A 21,134-nucleotide genomic window follows, 5' to 3' on the forward strand; every position below is an offset into this window, starting at 1 on the left:
ATCAATGTCAAACCAAAGCAGTTTGAATATGCAGTATGAAAAATCAAAGAGATTTTAGGCTTGTCGTACAGCTTTAGAAGACTCAAAATACAGTACAAATCATATTAAAAAAAGATATAAAATGTGTATATATTTTGTGCATAAATTGTGTACAATGGGCACTCATTATACAAAAATAATATTAAATTAAATATACTTAATTTTTTGTATAAATTACATATACAAATTTACACATAATTCATTATTCATTAAATAACATGAACATTTAATACTTTGTGAAACTTCCATATTATTTGATTATACAGTTTAAACATTATACACACAATATCTAAAAATATAGATAGATTATATTATTTAAAATATATCAAATATTAAGACTTTTCAGTATAAATTGAGTATACAATTTAAACTCACAAAATATCAAATATTTAAACTTTTTACTTATACATTTGTTTTCTGTATAAATTGCATGAAAAATGTACACTCATAATTCAAAAAAATCAACAACAATACAGATAAAAAAATAAAAAAGACATTATTTAAAATAATAATATTAATTAGTATTAATATTATACTTTTTAGTATAATTTAATAAACATTTATACTCAGTTCAAAAAATAATAATAATGTTAAATATTTAAACTTTGTGAATTTTGTATAAATTGTAGTACATAAATTATAACCAGTTCACAACAACAACAAAAAAGAATACAGCTCTCGAATCTCAATAATGCTCATGTTTGAATATGGAGAATGAGATTTCAAAGCTTCGGCAATGCATATTTTAGTCTTGTCATAAGGCTTCAAAAGACTCAAAATACAGATCATACAGAATAACTTTCATCATTTTTGGAGTTTGACATCATATGTCCCAAATGGCTTCAAAGAGCACCCAGGACATTTTTCAAAATGTATTTTTTCGTGTCCCACAAGAATGACAACATCATTTGGGTTTGGAACGACATGAAGGTTAATAAACGAAAGCCGAATTGTAATTTTTCAGCGAAGCTCTTTTAATCAGAGCCAATATAAATCTTAATTCTGTCTCGGAGCGACGAGGCTAAATGTTCCAAAGTGTCACCAAAGCAAAAGCAGGGCCTTTTTCTTCAATAAACACATCCCAGCATAAAATTTCCTTCTGTTTTCGCCCCCTCTGTTGGATGAAAGATAAAGCTTTTGCTTTGACTGCTGAAGGCAGATGGTCGCCATACTGGGCAAAACGAATTCAGATGTGGCAAATGAATCAAGATTACTTCAACATGCAAAAGGCTTTGAAAGAACAGAAAAGGGAGCCTTTCTATTTATTGAATTTTCCTCTGTGTAATTAAATAGTCAGGACTTTTATGTAGCTTCCACGTCTTTTTTGTCGTTTCTACAGACGCCTAGTTAATTTACTCATTTAGTCGCGGGCATGAGATTTATTTTCGTCGATTCTGCCAAGAGCAGTAGTCCTACAGCGTGTAAATACGGATGAATCTAAGTGACATAAAATTATTTGAGGAAGGAGTCTTTTACTACAGCCCACAAATATCAGCATTCAAAGACCTCCAACATATTTATTTCTTCTTCATCCAAGACAACTCCAAACTCCAACCTTCCGCCGCATGCTGTTTCAATATATATTCAACTATATTTTTTATTAATTACAATTACCCCAACTCAGGCGTCTCATAAATTTACAGACCATCATCATAACTGGGGGAAAATCAGAAACATATTTGGAGCTCGCAGTCACCGAAGAAGGAAATGTAACTTAATAGTGCGTCTTTCTCGAGGCCCTAATGAAGTGGCAAATGCGATTCAGAGCCATTGGATGTTTTATTTCCCTCCTCTATCCTCGCCACACACAGCAGCGCCTGCCTGCGTCTGTAAAATAATGCGAAATCCATTTCTCTCACATCGAAACGTGTCGATTAAAGGCTCTTGGATGTGTGCTTGGACAGGAAGGAGGAAGAGAAATTGCTCACTCATCTGTGTGTGAGTGAGTGTCTGTGTGTGTGTCTCTGTCTGTGTGTGTCTGTCTGTGTGTGTCCGTGTGTGTGTGTGTCTGTCTATCTGCCTGCGTGTGTGTGTGTGTGTGTGTGTGTGTGTGTGTGTGTGTGTGTGTGTGTGTGTGTGTGTGAAGTTTCCACAGAGTCAGACTTCATGTCGAATGCTGAAATCACTCTTCCTACAGTTTTTCAAACAGCCAAGGTTTTACAAACAATACACATGAGGGAAAGTCTGTAATTTTTCCTATTTTTCCTCCAAGAATAAAACACAGAATTGACTGTGGAGGAAGAAAAGAGTATGAAACCTCAACTAATACCGGCACAAGAGGACTTTAGAATAAGAAATCTGCTATTTTTTCCATCTTATTATGATTTTGAACAAACATTTAGCATGTTTAATGAGCATTCCGCTAGGTCTTTTGGCTTAGCATGCCGTTGTAACGTTACATGACATTACATTAAAGCTATTTAATGTAACAACTTAAAATTTTTAAGATTCCAAACAGCTAAAAGTATTTCAAATAAAAAGATTCAACGTTATTAAAGGCATAATGATTTTTGTGGTACTGTTTATAACACACTTTCTAAAATAAAAACAACAGTGACTCGAACCGAACAGAGCTTTCAAGTCTCGCTTTCGGTTGACGTTTAAACTGAATAAACAAATGGTCAGAACTGAACTGTAACCTCACACGTTTAAGTACGTTAACTGAAATTTTTTACCTTACGTTATGAATTATTCAATCCATCCACATGTGCTCTTTCAAACTGCGAGGCACTTGTCTCTGATGTAAACACAACGGTCAGCGCGTGTCTATTTGACGTCACGCGGCTCTGCCAGGGATTGTGGGTAGTGGAGTTTTTTACGGTTATATAACGCAATAGACTGCAGTGGCAAGCGAGCGCTGATGTAGTTCTGCGTTTGCACTGTCGCATAATAAAAGACGAATTTAAACGTTAAAGAGCGCCACCAAAAGAGCTTTTGAGATTCACTCGGTTAAAAAAAAACATTAAAAAAACTTTTTTTAAATTATAATTATATCATTAATACAATCTAAAAATATTAACATAATTGAGTATTAGCTACATTTCGAAAAAAAATAATAATTGAAAATATAAGCATGACTTAAATTATTATTTTGTACTTTATTATTAGTATTAATTTTAATATTATTATCGTTTTTATCATGTTACTGCCTGACTTTCTATAGAGGGTCATAATTTAGAAGGGTGTATTAAGGGAGGGACTTAAATTAGTTCCATATACTTTAATGCTATTGTTGTTGTCTGATCTTGTATAATATTAACTTTAGCTCGGACTCCTTATCTGTCTTTAGAAATAGGCAATTAGTCACTTCTCTTCGCTTGTTTGCTTTCTGTCTGGTTTGGATGAGTTGTGTTTATGTGTCTTTATGAGCCTTTATATCTCTCAGTATTAGCGAAGAGTGAAAGAAAACTCTCTGGCGTCACCCTGTAGCATATTGTTGAATATTTTGCTTAATAAATGCTTAAAGTTCTTCGTGTATATCCTTATTGAACTTGGAACGTATTTGCTTGATCTTAACATTTTAAGCCTATTCAGTCACAAATGTGTATATTGTCTCTGTGTGTATTTAATGCATTACTTTGGTAAGAGAAGGGAATATCAAATAACTGAACTGCTCATTTATTTTGATGCCATGAAATGGTGCTTGGAGACAATGACGTGCTCAAGACTCATCAGCATAATAATCCTCCTGCTTCTGCATTTATATATAAACCACAAAAAACCTGAGCTCACCCAAGTCCCTGCCTCCTAAGACAAACCACACAACGGGACAAAACACTGCGGCTTTCCATCTTTCTAACCACAACCTTCGGAATCACCTTTTTAACCCTTCACAAAGACTCTGCATGGAACTTAAGGACTTTTGCAAACTTCTTAACTTTATTTTTTTCCACTTCTTATATGGTGGCACGTTTTAAGAAGCTCGTTGAAGAGAACTCTCCGCGCGTAATGCGAAGCGACTCGGTTTTATTCCCGATTTTGACGCTTGTTAATGCAAAGGAGAAGCAAGATCTCTTTGTTAATTATGTCGGTGGTTCCTCTGAGCGTAACTAGGAGCTCCCTTTCGTTTATTTTCACGAGATTCGCCTGTAGAGCTCGCGCGTAAAGCCGGAGGGGAACCGAGCATCTAAATCGCTTTCTGGAAAGCACCTAGCAGACTTTCTATACTAGAGCTCATCTGTTTATTTTTAATTGAACACACAAACTTTGGTGCTGGTTTGAAGAGCCCTTACCTTTGCTGACATTGTTGTGATGCGCATCCCGGTAGATCCGAGCACCAGCCGCAGGTTCAGTCCGCCGTCCAGCAGCCTTCAGCCGGTGGCGGGGAAGATGAGCGATGCGCCGCAGGAGCAGAACGCGGCGCTGCCGAGACTCCGACAGCACGACAACCGGACGATGGTGGAGATCATCGCGGACCACCCAGCCGAGCTCGTGCGGACGGACAGCCCCAACTTTCTGTGCTCGGTGCTGCCGTCCCACTGGAGGTGCAACAAAACTCTCCCGGTGGCGTTCAAGGTCAGAAAGACGGTTTAATAAGATGTGATTAAGAAACATGTTTTTTTTTGTTTTGTTTTTTTAACATTTAACAGACCAGTATTTGCTTATGGTTAAACTTTATATGAGAGAGTTCTGGCTATGTGCACGCACAATAACTAGTGATCTAATCATTTCTTGACATATTAAAACTTAATAGATCATTAGGCTACACCTTTTTCGTTCATATGCATTTTTTATTATCAATTTAAACTAGGGAATTATTGGTCCCATTCAGATTTTGACCTCTTTTAAGATCCAGTCAGCATTAAAAATACATTAAATTACATAAAAACACACTTTAATATGAGTGGGAAAGAAAACACAATCATCACTTGCATCAGTTTGCAAGTATACAAGGTTTATTTAGATCTCATATCTAATCAAACTTTTAGCACGTTTAACTACTTTTAACACTTTTAACCAAAAAATAACAAATCTGCAGGTTTTTGCTATTGTAATGACTTTAAATGGTTTATAATGTTTTATCAGATGTTAATTTATGGGAGCTACAGATGTTTAAAATCAGGAATCCTGGAGAGAGAGAGAAGTGAAATCTGAGAGATTTGAAGCTATTCATAGATACAAACACATGCATGTTTAATCACACGGCTTCAGTTACACACAACTATTAATACTTTCACTAAAGACAGAGTATTTCATACGAACTGACTGCAGGTAATATCTGTAGCATGAATCGTTTCACTCGGGCTTATTCTGTTAACATGCTTTTGTTCATTTATTTGAGCTTGTAAATCCGGCTCACACTGAACATCAAGACATTTGCCTGAATTAAACCTCATTTTTGCAACTTGTTGTTTTTCTCAAAAAAAAAAAGATTTAGTTGCTTGTATAATTTGCATGTTATAGCAAAATCCAAGTTTTGAAAAAGAAAACAAAAAGTGGCTGAATCAATAATAAAGTTAAAGTATTGGTGTTTTTTTTTTTTTGTTATACTGACTTCACCAGATGTTTCTGACCAATTTAAGTGGAGTTTCTTATATACACAATTTAAAAGGTCACATTTAAATTTAAATCTGTGTAGTGATATATTTGCAGGTTTTAATATATTTATCATGTTATAACCCTCTGAGGCCAGCAGTCTTGCTTCATAATGTCACTTCTAATCAGGATCACAGGCCTGTTTTCATCCGAATATGAATAAACAGTGAGACTGTAGTGAAATGCAGGGTAAATTACAGCGGGACAGTCACAGCGTGTCCGTTTCTGTTCAGGTTGTTGCTCTGGGAGATGTTTCTGATGGGACAGTGGTGACAGTTATGGCAGGAAATGATGAGAACTACTCGGCAGAGCTGCGAAACGCCTCGGCTGTCATGAAGAATCAGGTGGCACGTTTCAACGACCTGAGATTTGTTGGCAGGAGTGGAAGAGGTTGGTACTTCCAGTTTAATTTGATTTATTCTTCACTGGCCGCTTTGTTTGCTTTGGCCTAATCATAAAAAAGTGTCAAATCACGCAAGACATTTTGTTTAAAATAAATGACATGTTGGAAATAACATTTCGGCATGCAGTGCACAATCCAAATGGATTGATATCATTAACAGTCTGATAAAATGGATTGATGAAGCATATAGATTGCTTCTGTGTAGCCTTTAAAAAAAATTATGCAAATTATGCACTGAATGTTTTACATGAACACAATAGGACACTGTGCAAAATTCCTCACTTACAGAAATACTGAAAAGAGCTGCAGAATTTGAAGCGAACCACAGAAACGCATTATTATTTTCCACCAGCATCCAACAATTTGAGTGCTTCCATGTTGAGAATAAGAGTGCTCTCCAAAAAAAAAAAAAAAGACTGTCACTTAAGTATTCCCAAAGCATATTGCACCAAAAAAAAAAAGAAAAGAAAAAAAAAAAGAGTAGTAGGCTGTAACCGTTGCGAAATAAATCCTACAAAGTATTTCCAATTCATCTACTGGCATTTCCTATCTAGTACTTTTGTGTTACATACACCCTACACACATGGGAAAAAAAAGTCTTTAATACGGTAATGCGGGCTCAAAGTGCTCACAGACTGCTTATGTGTGGATGAATGCTGCTTTTGATATGCTTGCAATTATTGTCAAAGACAAAATCCCACTCTTGTGATCCTGTCGGAAGAAGGCATTGAGCGCGCAGGCCTTTGAAGCGTCCCGGGACAGACAGTGAGATCAGAGGAGAGGTCTGTCTGCTGCTGGAGGCTGTGTATACTCGGGCATGTGGTCTAGACTTGCCCTACTAATCCACACGGGCTCTTAATGTGAGGCACGGACGTGTGCAGCAGGGAATCCTTCGCATGGCACTCACAAACAACAGACTAAAACACTTGAAAACAGCTCCAGGTGTTTAGGGAAGTGCGCTCCACCTATGGGCTTCTCGATGGATGATACAGTATGTATAATGTGATAAACATCAATGTTGTCTGATATTTAGTTATTATTTTCAGATTTATGAGTATTAACAGAAGTGGCCATTCTGCCAGTGTTAATTCCAAAATCTGAAAAGATTTATAAATATATAATAATAATGAATTTTGAGTAAATAAAGTTTAAAACAGTGTTAACATAGTTAAGTTTATACATAGTTTTTTTTCTATCATTGTTAAATACATTGATTGAACTGCATTGGGAAATTCAATTTTGTAATATTATTATTATTTTTATTTATACTTCTGTGTAGATAGATAGATAGATAAGTAAATATTGTGTAGTGTAATAAAGTGTTAGCTTTAATTAATTACAATTATTAATGAGACACATGCAACATTTTTATATATAAAATACATGAGATAAAAATAAATAAATACATTTAATTATGACATATAAATGGTAGAAATTAATATCTAAATGTTATATATATATATATATATATATATAGAAAGAGAGAGAGAGAGAGAGAGATATGCAATGTCTATATAAATAATATGTTACATACATTTTAGATATTTTTTTTACATTTTATATATGTTTATTTATTTATATTACATTGGTCATCAGACATCCTGTTTGATAGATGTTGATATATTGTTATGAACTTTGGACAATAAAAAGAAAAAATAAATCAGTTAACCACTGCTTTACACAACATGTACAGTTCGTACACTAAATGCATGAAAAATATTTGATAAAAAAGAGATTTTTTACTATCCACTGACAAGGCTGCTGATAGATTTTGGAATAAATATGAGGGAAAAAACTGTTAAGTCGTCCTTGTTGACATGAATTTGCCAATAATCCACCCTATAAATCTGTCGATTACAACTCTTTAGGTCTGTGGTTTCATTTGATAATGTATCTGTGATCAGTCCGAGTGGACATTGGCCGTGCATGCGGTGGTTTCTTGACCAGTCGGCTGATCTCAGTGCATTCCTGCACCAATTCATGTCCTCACACACCCTCAACACACTATCAGTGTGCATGTGTGCACATCCGTGTTATCTCCTCACAGCTGTCACAGTCAACAGGGCCTTGGCCCGCATGGAGACCCACACCTTCACAGGCTTAAGTTTCTGGAAGAGGAAGTCAGGGAGGAGATAGCACAGCAGAAAGAAATTAGATATGGAAAATGATACGAGGCGCGATGTGGAAGATTAGAATAAAATCGACCTCAATCAAACAAATAACAGCAGAAAAAATAACCCGCCTCAAGTTACTGAAAGCAACTGCGTTTTCTTGATTTAGGAAGAAACACTGTTGTGTTTTCAGAAGTACTGCACCCTTATTTATGAATGGATTTGGATATGCTGGTTCGGTTAGGACAGGGCGGGATGTTTTTTGTTGATCAGGACTTTATGCATTTCAGATGTAGTCTATCTTTTTCGGTTTAGGAAATCATTTTGAAAAGCAAATCCCTTCTGAATGAGCCAGCATTTAGGATATTTTTAGTTGCTGGACACCAACCGTTGGATGGCTGGCAGATGCCAGGGTTGGTTAGAAGCTGGGCAGGACCACGCAGCCATGTGTGTTTGGTATCAGCTCGCTGGGATGGGCTCGGGTGGGTCTGTGAATGTGCTTTTGGGGGCTTATGGATGGATTCCTGTGGGAGAAAAGAAAAAACTAATTACTTTAGCAAGACTTACGGCATAGCATGTACAAGAATATCATGAAATCATAAATGTGGGAGTGTTTATACTATAAAATGTTGTTTAATCAATTATATGTTCAATCTTGCTTTAGCAAGATTTTTGCATAATGTAATCAAAGAATGCTGGTAAATCAAAAACGATGCAGTTCTAGAAAACACAAATGCACATGAGAAACACAATAGCTAATGATGCAAAAGTTAGTCAATTAATCCCAGTTTGATGTCTAATCTAGTAAGAAGCCTAAGCCAAGTGTAGCTGCCTGCCGTCTTGTGTATGTCCTTTCCACCCACTTCTTCCTGTCTTATTGCAGATCGCGGCTCTGAGAATGTGTCATGCATGACTTCACAGCATGCATTGCACATTACTGCTCAGTTTGCCTCATTAGAAGTATTTTAGTATTTCCTGTGTGCTACTGACAGAAAGCGTCACCTCTTTAGTGTAACAATATCTTGTGTTGAAATTAATTGGAAGTTTTCTAAACACTTAAGCGTGAACACCTTCATGAACATTTCATCTGAAAAATGTTAGCCAGCAAAAGGTCACATAAGATCAAAATCTGTGACTGCAGGACCTCACCTTCACACCCAACCCTCAAATGTTCACACATAAAAGAACAACGACTTATAACAGCACAGCTGTCGATGGTTATTCTTGGCTGTTTTAAAAAAGGAAATCCAAATGCCAGTGCATGAAAAGTATTGTTGCTTTAAAATTTAAAAAATTATTCATATGAGATTTTAATGTATAAGCTTTTACAATTATACATTATTGTTGTATATAAGTAATATTATAAAGCAACAGTAGTGGTCCAAAAGTAAACATTTTTAGTCATTTTCTTTCATTTAAAAAGTAATAATGTAATGTAATAATGTAGTAATGATGTATGCATTACTTTTTTAGCAGTATCAAATCTCTTTAATATCAATATGATACATATGAGTAAAATATTTAATTCAAAATAAACATCTTTTTTATATTAGATTAGATTCAACTTTATTGTCATTGCACATGTAAGGTACAAGGCAAGGAAATGCAGTTAGCATCTAACCAGAAGTGCAATAAGCAGTAAGTACAGAATAATGAAATACATTTAAATATATTTACAAAACATTACAAATATTTACATGATTCACATATGCTTTAATATTTACATATTAATATTATTTATAACTAATATTATAAAGTCACTGTTGTACAGTTTATTCCACTTGGATGGACGCTAGGCTATATGAATTCTAACATGGTCTGTTTTATGCATTTCTGATTTGTCATGTCCAACAACTGATAGTTACGAATTCAATACTCAGCAAGGGTCACTTTCCAAACTAATTCCATTATTCCATTGCGCCCAGGCCTTTTCAATCGCCCAAGTTCCTTGCAGTTAAAATCCCACCGTCACCAGCAGAGAAATGCAAATGACGGGTGGCCATGAATGCGACACATTGTCCAGCGGATTAATCGAGTTTGAACCTTTTTGTGTTTTGCAGGAAAGAGCTTCACGCTGACAATCACAGTATTCACGAACCCACCGCAAGTGGCTACTTACCACCGAGCCATAAAGGTCACAGTGGACGGACCGCGGGAGCCGCGAAGTGAGTAACACCCCAAATATCACACATCATGTGACTAGCGCACGCAAAACGAGATGAATGATGTTGTGCAGCATCGTGGCACAGCGCCCCGTCCGTGCAGCCTGATGCATGAATTGATGCATAGATTGTGTTACTGTACTGTTTTAAAAATGAATTCGGCAAGCCTCAATGCACAAAGACGGCCTTTGAGGAGCAGCAGGCGTGTTTAGTGAGAGGCAAATACAAACACGTGCTGTCAAGGCCGCTCGACTTGTGAAAATGTTTACTGTATTGGCCTCTTGTGTCTGTCCATCAACGTGCTCTTAAGAGCGAGCACCGTACAAACCCCTCGACCTCTGACCTGCAATGTGGATTTGTTCTCAGTGGAATATTAGCACACTGCTCCGTGCTGCTGATGAAGAAACATGAATAATGTTAGCAGAAAGTAATATCTATTTAAAATTTTGTGACTATAAATTTTTACATAACTGAATTTAAAAAAAATATAATTAAAAATGTAACATAGTTACACTTTTAAAAAATGTTGAAGAAAATGTGCACTCAGGAATTGCTTGTAAATTTCACAATAAATTATAAAGTATGTTTTACAAGAAAATACTACTTCAGTTGTTTCTACTTCTAAATTTTTTCAGTGCAATGCATTACTTGTTGTTTCTTTGTAATTATTTGTGAAATTCACTTACAATTTCTAAATAAAAATTAGAAACCACATTTTGTTTGTGTTAAATAAAAAATATTTTGTATCAAAGCCTACTTTAATCATGGGATAACATTTTTTTTATAAAAACTAATGGCACTAATGGTTGAAAATGCAGGAGGACAATAGAAACAGTCCGTTTTCTCAGTTCAGTTCTCTTCCAGTAGTGTCTGTGCAGTCAAGTCAACTATGTTGCCAGACATGGTGTGCCCAACTAAGCAAGCCAAAGGTGACAGTGGCAAGGAACCAATACAAGACAGAGAAAAAACCTTGGGAGAAACCAGGCTCAGTCAGGGGCCAGTTCTCCTCTGACCAGATGAAGCTAGCATGGTGTGTTTTAATTCCACGCTGCAACACCAGTCAGATTGTGCAGAGGACTTGTCTGGTTCCAGTGATCTTGTCTGATGGTCGTCGAGATGATGAGGTCTAGCAAGGGATCTGTCTCTGGGGCACATCTTGTTGACATATTCTAGTTATACATATTCTGTAGGGGTCATCTCTAGGTGCTGATCCACCATCTGGACTGGATCTGGTGGCTACGGTGACCTCGGAATAAGAATGAAACAGACTAATATTAGCGTAGATGCCATTCTTCTAATGATGTAGCCAGTACATTGTATGTTATTGGAAGTGATCCATTTTGTACATCAATATTGGGTCATTATGTGATCACCTAGATTTATAAAAACCATTGAGATATTCTCTGACATAAAATAAACACTTTAAAGATTTACCGATACATAGAACAGAGACTTGTCACAGAAAAGAGAAACAGCCCAGTGTTTTCTCTCTAAGAGGAACCTGATCTGGTAAAAAGCTCCAGTTATACTTCAATTATGAAAAAGCCGCTTCATCTGAGCTGATGTCTGGACTTGTGAGTTGTGTGCACCGTTTGCTTCAACTTCTCAGTTGCTCTCACTACCTGAAAAAAAACCTGTTTGAAGACGCTGCCAAATTTCAGTTTTCACACTGAGCCCCAGGACCAGTAAATACACACAAGCTGTCATGAATTACTTTCATGTGGCAGAGAATAGAACCAGGAACACGCCGTGCTTGACTTGTCTTTACTAAGTGTTTATATTCAAGTCTGTTGCAGTCTGACATTACGGCCAAAGTTCTTAACAAGAAGACCTTTTGTGGCGGGATAATCTAATAAAAGTACATCGCATTCTGTCAGCCATTAACGGTGACTGACAGATGTTTCTTACGCTTAAGTTTTATGCAAACCGTTTTGCTCTCGGTGGTGAAATTACTCAAAGCTTTCGTGATATGACAGCAGGCTTTAAATATGCTGTTAGTGTACGTTTCTAAATGATTACACAGAAAAAAAATCACATTAACTTTCAAAGAGGGAGCGGAATATCATAAACTGAATAGGGCCGTTAAGCAACCACATAGCAATGTGTTAATAGTGCCTGCCCACTTTTTCAAGTTTCACTGTTTCATTCATTTTTCTTTTGTGGATTATTTTAAAAAGTCTTTGTTTAAGAGTTCATTAGCCATGAACCAAACCAACCAGCTACTGTACAAGGAGAATCACATTATGAACTTTGATTGGACTGAAAATAAATCTGATAAAAAGAGAGCACAAGACTGAAATATGAACTGAACAGCTTTAATGAGGGAAAGAACTACAATCCCATGAAGCATTTGGAATGACATAATCATTCCATAATAAATGATTTATATAAATGTGATAACTTTATGTAATTTAATAGCTGAGCTCACTGCAACTCTCTGATTGGAGGAATTTAATAGCAGAGCTTGCTGTTATTCTGTGATTGGTGAAAATATCTTCACAGAATCCAGGGTAATGTAGTCTTTCCCCCACAAAATCCACCGTCCAACGTGATTCTTTAAAAAATAAGTTGAAATAATGGCAGCAAAAATAGCAAACACCAATGATCAACAACCTCTGGCATTACAGCATGTTTGTCTTTAACACATCTTAAATCTTTTAACAAATCTTTGACTCATTCTTTTTGTCAACTTGAGTTAGCACAGGTTTTGTAGTTTTGAAACTCACTCACTGATCTGAGCGTACTGTATGTACTTCTGTTTTTTTAATGAAAGAAGAAATATTTGTGGATAATTTTGACAATGTTCACTCAAAACCTGAGATGCATAAACTACATAATACAAAACCTGTGCTAACGTAAAGACAACAAGCTGATGATAATATTAAATCCAGGTTTTGGTAATAATACACTGTAGCACTATGTGAAATTTATAAGCAATTTTTTGTAGGCTGGTAATTTTTGACCGGGAACACCATGAGTTTAACGAGGTTGGAAAAATATCCCAGAGAAAGAACCAAAATTATCAACTTTTTGGGGAAGTTGTTAGACTCTACTGCTCACTAGCATTTTATGGCTGCATTGAACCCAACATAAGAGTCAAGGGGTTATCACTAAAAATCTATTTCCAAATGGAGAACATGAATAGAATTTATGAATTTAAATTTTTTGACTGTTACATGCAGCATCAGCATCCTGTGTGATTAATTACCTCTCACGCCGTCAAACGCAGAGACACTGAGTCTGATGAGCGCTGCTGTAGATCCGCCTCTGGTGTGTCTGTATGAAGCTTATGCCAACCTGCCTGGCACACAGCTGTTGCCACTGGCCTCGTATTCAGAGATAAGCTTCTGGCGGCAAAACCAACAATATCGCTTCTTGATTTCTTCCTTCTTTTCCTTCCCGACTCAATTAACACATCTGGCAGCTGCGTTTTGGATGCACTTGTGATCTTCATTCATTACAGATAAATAACATCATCGGGCATCTCTGATGTGAGGGCCTTTCATCTCACATGGCTCATTCATCTTCCGTTTTTAATCAATTATTTCCTTTATAAAGGAAAATAACAGTCATGACTATCAAACATTGTTTCCGTTGGAGTAAACACAAACGTTTTAGCATATCGCCTTGTTTATTTCCTTCAGAGGTTTGGAAATATAGAATTATATAGTTGGAGTAAGAACTTTTTTATTTTGATAATAAGTATCATTTAAGAAGTATATAATAATTGGGGTTATTATCATTAACTAAAATTAAATCATTTTTATTATGTGAAATAAACATTGACTGAAATAAAATAATAACTTAATTCTGCTAGTTGCCAAGGCAAGATTTCAATTTTTTTTATGAATTTTAGGAGTTGAAATAACTACAACAATAAATGAAAAGTTAATAGAAACTTTACAGACATTTTCAAAAAGAAACTAATAAAATTACAACATGAAATTATTAAAACTTTAACTAAAATAAAATGCAGTGACCCTCTGATCTGGACACAGACTGGATCTGGTGGCCACGGTGACCTCGGAACGAGAGAGAAACAGACAAATATTAGCGTAGATGCCATTCTTCTAATGATGTAGCAAGTACATAGGGTGTTATGGGAAGTGTTTCCGGTTCCGGTTTACCTAATTAATGCAGCCTAAAAATCCTTTAATGGTTTGGATATTAAAAGCATATTAGTATGTTATGTGTAAGCCAGGTTAAAGAGATGGGTCTTTAATCTAGATTTAAACTGCAAGAGTGTGTCTGCCTCCCGAACAATGTTAGGAAGGTTATTCCAGAGTTTAGGCGCCAAATAGGAATGATGATGAGAGTGACATCATCTGAAAAGGAAAATCATTTCAGAGACAGAGCAAGATTACAAACTGGAATAACATGCAACAATGAATCAAAAATGAGACCAGGAAAATTTCAAATGAACAAGATACATTTTAAAATAGTTTCCAAAAGGGGGGTTCCAAAAGAATTTTGGTAAACATTTCATAAAAGATGCTATTTTTAATAATCTAAACAACTTTTTGTGCAATGGAATGATTCTATGGATGCTAAAGATTCTTCATGGAACCATTAACGCCAATAAAGAACCTTCACTTAACAGAGAATAAGAACACAGTAGCTTCATCTGAGGTTTGCTGAGGTCTTTTATGTAATTTAATAGCTTTTATTTTTAAGCAAATGATGTTTCAGGTCAATCTGCTCTCCTTCAATCCCACACTATCTATCCTAATGTATATTTCTCACATGCATGCTGCTGTTTCTAAGCGGAAGCCAGGTGGCCAGGCAGGAAATGACACATTTAGAGGCATTTCGAGTTGTGCAATGTCCTGTGAGTGTGTCATGTAGCTGCCTCTGCCTCTGCCTCTGCCTGTTTACACATTCCTCCTGCGATTAAGAGAGAAAAACAGAGAGAGACACACACAAAAACTTGCATTCAGAGAGAGCCAGACAGACATTCAGACCTTTAATCAAGCTTCAGAGTCATTCACTTCTTTCATTTGCTCAGAGGTTGCTCTTTCATTGCTCATGTGGGAGATTTAATCATGTTCTCCGTTAAGTTTGTGTATCAAATTGTCACGTTTCTCCTGGAATTCCGACACAAGTGAGATCATTGTTGACATACAGTGTAGTAAGAGCACAGAGCAGCAGGAGAAGATTTCTGGGGTCATTTTCATACAGGTTTAGGAGACTGGATTTGCTCTGCTGGAAAATCCAGCAGTTGGGAGTTGTTTTAGAACATGGTCTGGTAAACCATCTTAGACCATCAACAAACAACCAGATCAGCGTAGACCAGCTAGTCAACAGATACTATGTTCCAAAACACAGCTAGCAGCTAAAGCTGGATGTTCCATCAGAGAGGAGAAACTATTCAGATCAGTGTTACTATAGTATCATTGAGAGATATATTTTATTAATTGTTTGATTTTTTAATTTATTTTCCATTTTAATTTAATTTCATTTAAAGTTTTAGTAATTCTACTGTGTTTTTGTTATCTTTATTAGTGTGTCTATATATAATAATCAATATATTAGTTTAAATTAGTTTAGATTTTTATCATTTCCATTAGATTTTTGTGAATTGTTTCGTAATTATTTACTCATTTTTAAACACATTTTTTATTAATTGTATTTCAGTGTCTTGAGAGTCGTAATAATTATTAATACTTTGAATTAGTTGTATTCTATGTTTAGTTTTTAGTAGTCTTTAATGTCTATTTAATGTCAGTTTAAGCCATTTTTAAGCCATAATATTGTATTTCAGATAATGTTTTGATTAGTATAGAATAATAAAGTATTAATAATTAAAATGTATTTTTATATTTTTCCATTTTTAATTTATTTAAACATTTGAACAATTTTGCTGCGTCTATTTGTCATTATCATTTAATTTATTTATTTATTTTTGTCTGTTTTGTGGTCTGATAAATACTTTCTCAGCAACTAGCTGAAATAAAATAAGTTGTTATAATTTATAACATTTACTTTAGTCCAAGTAACGATGTTTCTATGGTTTTAGTTGATTATAGTAACCCTGATTGAGATCTCAATCCTAACTTCAGGAGAAAAACAGCATCTCACATCTACATAGCCGAGTGTTACTATAGTAAGACTGCTTGATTAACCTGCATAGCGCGTATGTTTTCATTGTTAGGTGGTCCACACTGTTTAAGCTGTTGAGAAAGTGCAGATATATTTTGTCTAGAGTGAAATTCGCCAGCAACGCCTACTCATTTGTAAAGAAAATATCACTTTGGAGATTCAACTGGAGACTGATCCAATTATCTTCAGCCAATGGGAGCCAAGACACACAACAAGACAAGCATCACTATTATTGCTTTAGCTATTGAACTTCAGCGCGTTGCTCAAACCGATGCTTGTTGCGCTGTACTTTAGCGAGCGATCAGACTGAGGGTTGGTTGGATGGTGTTGGTGGTCGGTCTGGTCGTACAGGGCTGTGAGTGTGAAGCACACACTGCTGTAATCATCTCTCGTGTAACTGTGGTTATTAAGAGTAATTTGGACTAATAGACTGGGAGGAGCGGCTCAGGCATTTCAGAGAAGGGCCTGTGTTACTCTTACCACCATGACTGCCAGTGTTCCTCGCACACCATCATAACAGTGCCATTCTTACATCGATATCTGATCCTTTAGCGCTGGTTTGTAGGTGGGCTTGAGAAGTGAAAGACAGCCTGTTGAGTCTGGAAGAGGGAAAAGAACAAAATCAATATACAGGCACGCCAACTGATTCTTATAATGTCATGTAAAACAAAATCATTTATTAGATAAGCTGGCACTTTAAAACAGACTGATACAGCAGCACACATAATGCTTTTGGACTGTTTGTTGAAAGTTGGCTTCACTTATGAATCATAGATTTAAAGAGGGTAGCATCAGTTTTAATATTGCACTTAATAGCCTAAATATAACATTTTTTTAGAATTTGTGTTATTTTATTATTCATTGAGATACTAATATATTTTTATAAATATTTTTAATTTGTTTATGTTGTCTAATTTTTTTTATTTTATTTTAATTTGAATTTAAATGTGTTTTTGTAATTGTATTAGTCTTATGTTTCTTTTTTGTTGATTTTGTTGGTTCTTTTTTTTTCTTTATTGATTTTTATTTAAGTTTCGGTTAAAAGTTATTTTAGTACATCAAGTTACTCCAAATAAAAATGAGAAATGTTTTTTGGCAACAGTCTTATTTTAGTATCACATTATATTTTTATTAATATTTTGAGCAAAACTAATTAAAAGTATATTTTTCTAATTTTGTTCAATTTCAAATGTTTATGCTTTTCATTTTAGTTTCAGTTTTAATTAACTATAGCTAAACTGCTTGGCAACTAGCTGAAGTTAAATAAGTTTAAATCATTTTTTTTTTTCACCTGATGGACCATAAATAATAAATTGATAAATTTTCAAATAGATTTCTTCAAATATACAGAACTGTTCTTAACTGGACTGTACTGTAGATCTTCTGCTCCAGTGCTGTGATATAGCATGGCTGAAAAATAATCAATCATTTTAAGCACAAGTTTTGTGCACATCTAGACTTATGAAGGTAAACGTATGTGAAGTGCACACTGGAGTCTCTTGCTTTGCCCTTGTTGGCTCTGTTAATTAATGCCACATCACATTGGGGAGATGGAAAACATGGCTTGTTTTTAAAAAGGTATTTGCCAAGATTATCCGTGACGCTGTGTTTTGACTGCCATGAAGACGGCTGGAAAAGAGCTATTGTCTCATGCAGACCTCAGCCAAACACGTTTCATAGAGAGAGCAATACGGTAAATGGTGTAAATGTTCTGCTGATAGAAGTTTTTCCACCATTATCTAATTTGCACACTTCTTTTTGCTTTTATCTCTTACTTTCTTTCTTGTTTACTTCTCATTAGGTTTGAGACAGTTGAGGCTAAAGGATCCTGGGGTTAAAGGCACTGATTGTATTTTTACTCACAAAACACAAAATAACAACAAACACTGCATCAATATCATAATCACTTTATTGTGCCAGAAAAGTTTTAGACAAATTACTGTGTTACTCAATCATTGCTAAATAAAAAATAAATATATTTGCACCAGCAAATGTTTGTTTTTAGATATATATGAAAAAATATAAATAAGGTACTTTACTAAGGTATATTTTCCCACCTGATTTTTACAAATAAATAAATAGAATACAAAAAAACAAAAACATTAAAAAAAAAACTATGTTTAAAATATAAAATTCTAAATTTAAATGCAATTTTTTTTAGGTTCAGTTAAAGCACACTTATTTTACTTTTTATTTTTCTTTTTACACAAATAATATTTAAACATATATTTTTTTTAATAAATCACATTTTTCTTACTAAAAATAAATATATTTCCAACTAGAAATAGTTTTTAAATAAATTGCTAAATACTAAATACTAAAAATACAAAATATCAAAAAACACTACATTAATATTGCAATCACCTGCTTGTGCAATAATTTGCATTAAATTTTGAGGTTTAATTAAAGCAAGCTAACTCTGCTGTTAATAATAAAACAAATATTACATTTTCCCCATATATTATATATATATTTTAATAAATCACATTTTACTTACTAAAAATAAATACATTTTTAATCAGAATTTTGTTTCATTAAATAAATAAATATATTTCTATTTTCCTGTTAGCCCTGTTGTCCTCCACCTCAAAAGAAGCTTGAATGCTTTCTGAGGCTAAAGGAATGAATGAATCTTTCTCCTGCGGCTTCAGTGTTGTGCCACCACATGCTTCAGTGTATTGTTTGCATAACAGCTTCTGACAATCAACATTTTGCACATAAAATCTTCTATTGAAGTCTGATTGTTTACGCTGTGGTTTGTGTGGAGCCGCTCTAATTGCTCAAAGCTGAAATGAGCATTAGCCGAGAAACTGTGATGTTTCTCTCTCTTTGAAAATGGCTCTGCGTGTCCAGACAGGTAGATGCACACAGAGCGCGTACAGTAGGCCTTCAGACAAAAGTCAACGCAGGCCACTAAAAATAAAGCTAATGTAGGATGGCTTGCATGAGAAAGATCTGCTCGTACTTTCCCCATATGAGACATGAATGTAAGAAAAGTATGCAACTTTTGGCAGAGAAACCTGATGGCTTCAATCAACAACGCCGCAATACACCAGTACAGTATACTGGCCAGGTCAGGTGGTTTATATTTAGCTGTTTTGGAAACACTACATGCTTATTTTGTGTTAATACTAATGGTTTATATCAATGGCTGGCCTTTAAAAAGTTGCTTGCAAACTTTTGGACTGATTGGTCATTGATCTCAGCTTATGGACCTCAGTTTATGAGTAAAAAAAGCCTTATTTGTGGATCATTTTGCCAATATTAGCTAAAAAAACTAAGGTGCATAAACTACATGATACAAAAGTTGTGCTAATTGAAAGAAAATAAGACGATAAAAGGATTTAATCTGACAAGTAAGCTTTAGTACCGTGTGAAAATATTAACTAGCATTTCTCCGGGTCAAAATGACCCAGAAAACAACATGAGGAAACCCAGTGAGCCGCCTTGCTGTCTACTACTTACTCAACTGCTGCCTTTTAAGTGAACCAGAACTTCAGAGTAACGCACTGTTGTTAATAGAAACCAAGTGTTTCTGCCAAAAATAACATCCTTTTCATTTATCAAAATTGTCTCTTGATGATAAATATTACTTAATTGTCTCATTCATATTCATTGAAGGAATAGTTTACCCCCCAAAAATTTAATTCTGTCATCATTTACTCACCGTTGTGTCTTTCCAGACATGAATGAACTAAAAGAAGGTATTATAAATATATTTCACATTTTATGATTCTTTTATTATTATTGAAATAAGTCTCTTTTGCTCACCAATAGTGTTAATTTCGTCAGACGAGACGAGACGAGACGAAATATGTTCGTCAACAACCTTTTTTTTCATGACTAAGACGAGACGATGACAAGACTGCACCACTGTCCAAAAACGCTGACTAAGACTAAATTAACATGCATTATTGTTGACGAAAAAAGAGGAGACGAAAATGTTTTGCATAAAATAAAAACTAAGATAAAATCTCTCTTCATTTTCGTCTACAATCGTCTCTGCTTTTTCATCAACTGTTACGCCTTTAAAAATTCAGAACGACTTTGCAGCTTCGCGCTGCTGCTCAAGTTACAGGTCTCATACTCCTGTTGCTGCCAGCCTGTGGCTGCAACACAAAACTGCTGAACGCACAACACCCGAAGCGAACACGAGTGATGAGCGAGCGACGACGACATGCTAGGTCGAAGGAAGAGGCTCGATATTTGTGTGTTATAGTTAGCAGCGGTCTGTTATCAAGAAATAAAATAGTGTGTGCGTAAAAAGAATTTGGCCACACGCCGCTCAAAAAATACAAAATTAAAAAAAATTCCTGTAGTCAAGTCCACCGTCTAGGCAGGCTTTTTGTGTTAAATTATATTTCCTGTTGCTGCGCAGGCTCTTTTATTGTATATGACAGTTTATGTCCCGATGACCGGTCTTTGCATTACGATTAAAAGCAGTATCAATAAAGTAAAAAATTGTGATCAGGTTAATCATTTGTGAATGTGTCTCCTAAATCAGAATTTGAAAACCAGACACATTTAGCGTTTGCATCCAACAAAAATCATTCAACAAGTGTATTTTGTCAGGTAATTATGACATTTAACCGATGTTTGAGATATGTGAAACACTTTTTTTACTGAAATGTTTATCAGTAATAATGTGTTATTTTAAAAAAAACACTAAAAAATTTTGACTAAAACTAGACTAAAATTAAAAGACTTTTAGTCGACTAAGATACCTTGAGTTTTCTTTTGACTAAAACTAGACTAAAATGACGAGACTTTTAGTCGACTAAAACT

At 35.0% G+C, this 21,134-nt stretch overlaps 2 protein-coding genes across 4 annotated transcripts in view; one reads left to right on the forward strand and one right to left on the reverse strand.

The window, feature by feature from the left end:
* Positions 1-2,837, reverse strand: part of supt3h (SPT3 homolog, SAGA and STAGA complex component) — a 113,402-nt gene extending 110,565 nt beyond the window's left edge. Inside the window, exon 1 of one of the 2 annotated variants that reach the window (XM_059518439.1) lies at positions 2,715-2,837. The gene's annotated coding sequence lies outside the window, so the exon portion shown is untranslated. The remainder of the gene's footprint in view (positions 1-2,714) is intronic. The other variant, XM_059518440.1, reaches the window with a different exon arrangement.
* Positions 2,838-3,897: 1,060 nt separating this feature from the next.
* LOC132111280 (runt-related transcription factor 2-like) overlaps positions 3,898-21,134 on the forward strand; it is a 32,393-nt gene continuing 15,156 nt past the window's right edge. For both annotated transcript variants that reach the window (XM_059518436.1, XM_059518438.1), the window contains exons 1-3: positions 3,898-4,554; positions 5,808-5,964; positions 10,149-10,253. In XM_059518436.1, the coding sequence (XP_059374419.1) occupies positions 4,291-4,554; positions 5,808-5,964; positions 10,149-10,253 (526 nt within the window). In that variant the 5' untranslated portion in view covers positions 3,898-4,290. The remainder of the gene's footprint in view (positions 4,555-5,807; positions 5,965-10,148; positions 10,254-21,134) is intronic.

Source organism: Carassius carassius, chromosome 31 (genome assembly GCF_963082965.1).
Source record: "Carassius carassius chromosome 31, fCarCar2.1, whole genome shotgun sequence".
Classification (NCBI taxonomy): domain Eukaryota; kingdom Metazoa; phylum Chordata; class Actinopteri; order Cypriniformes; family Cyprinidae; genus Carassius; species Carassius carassius.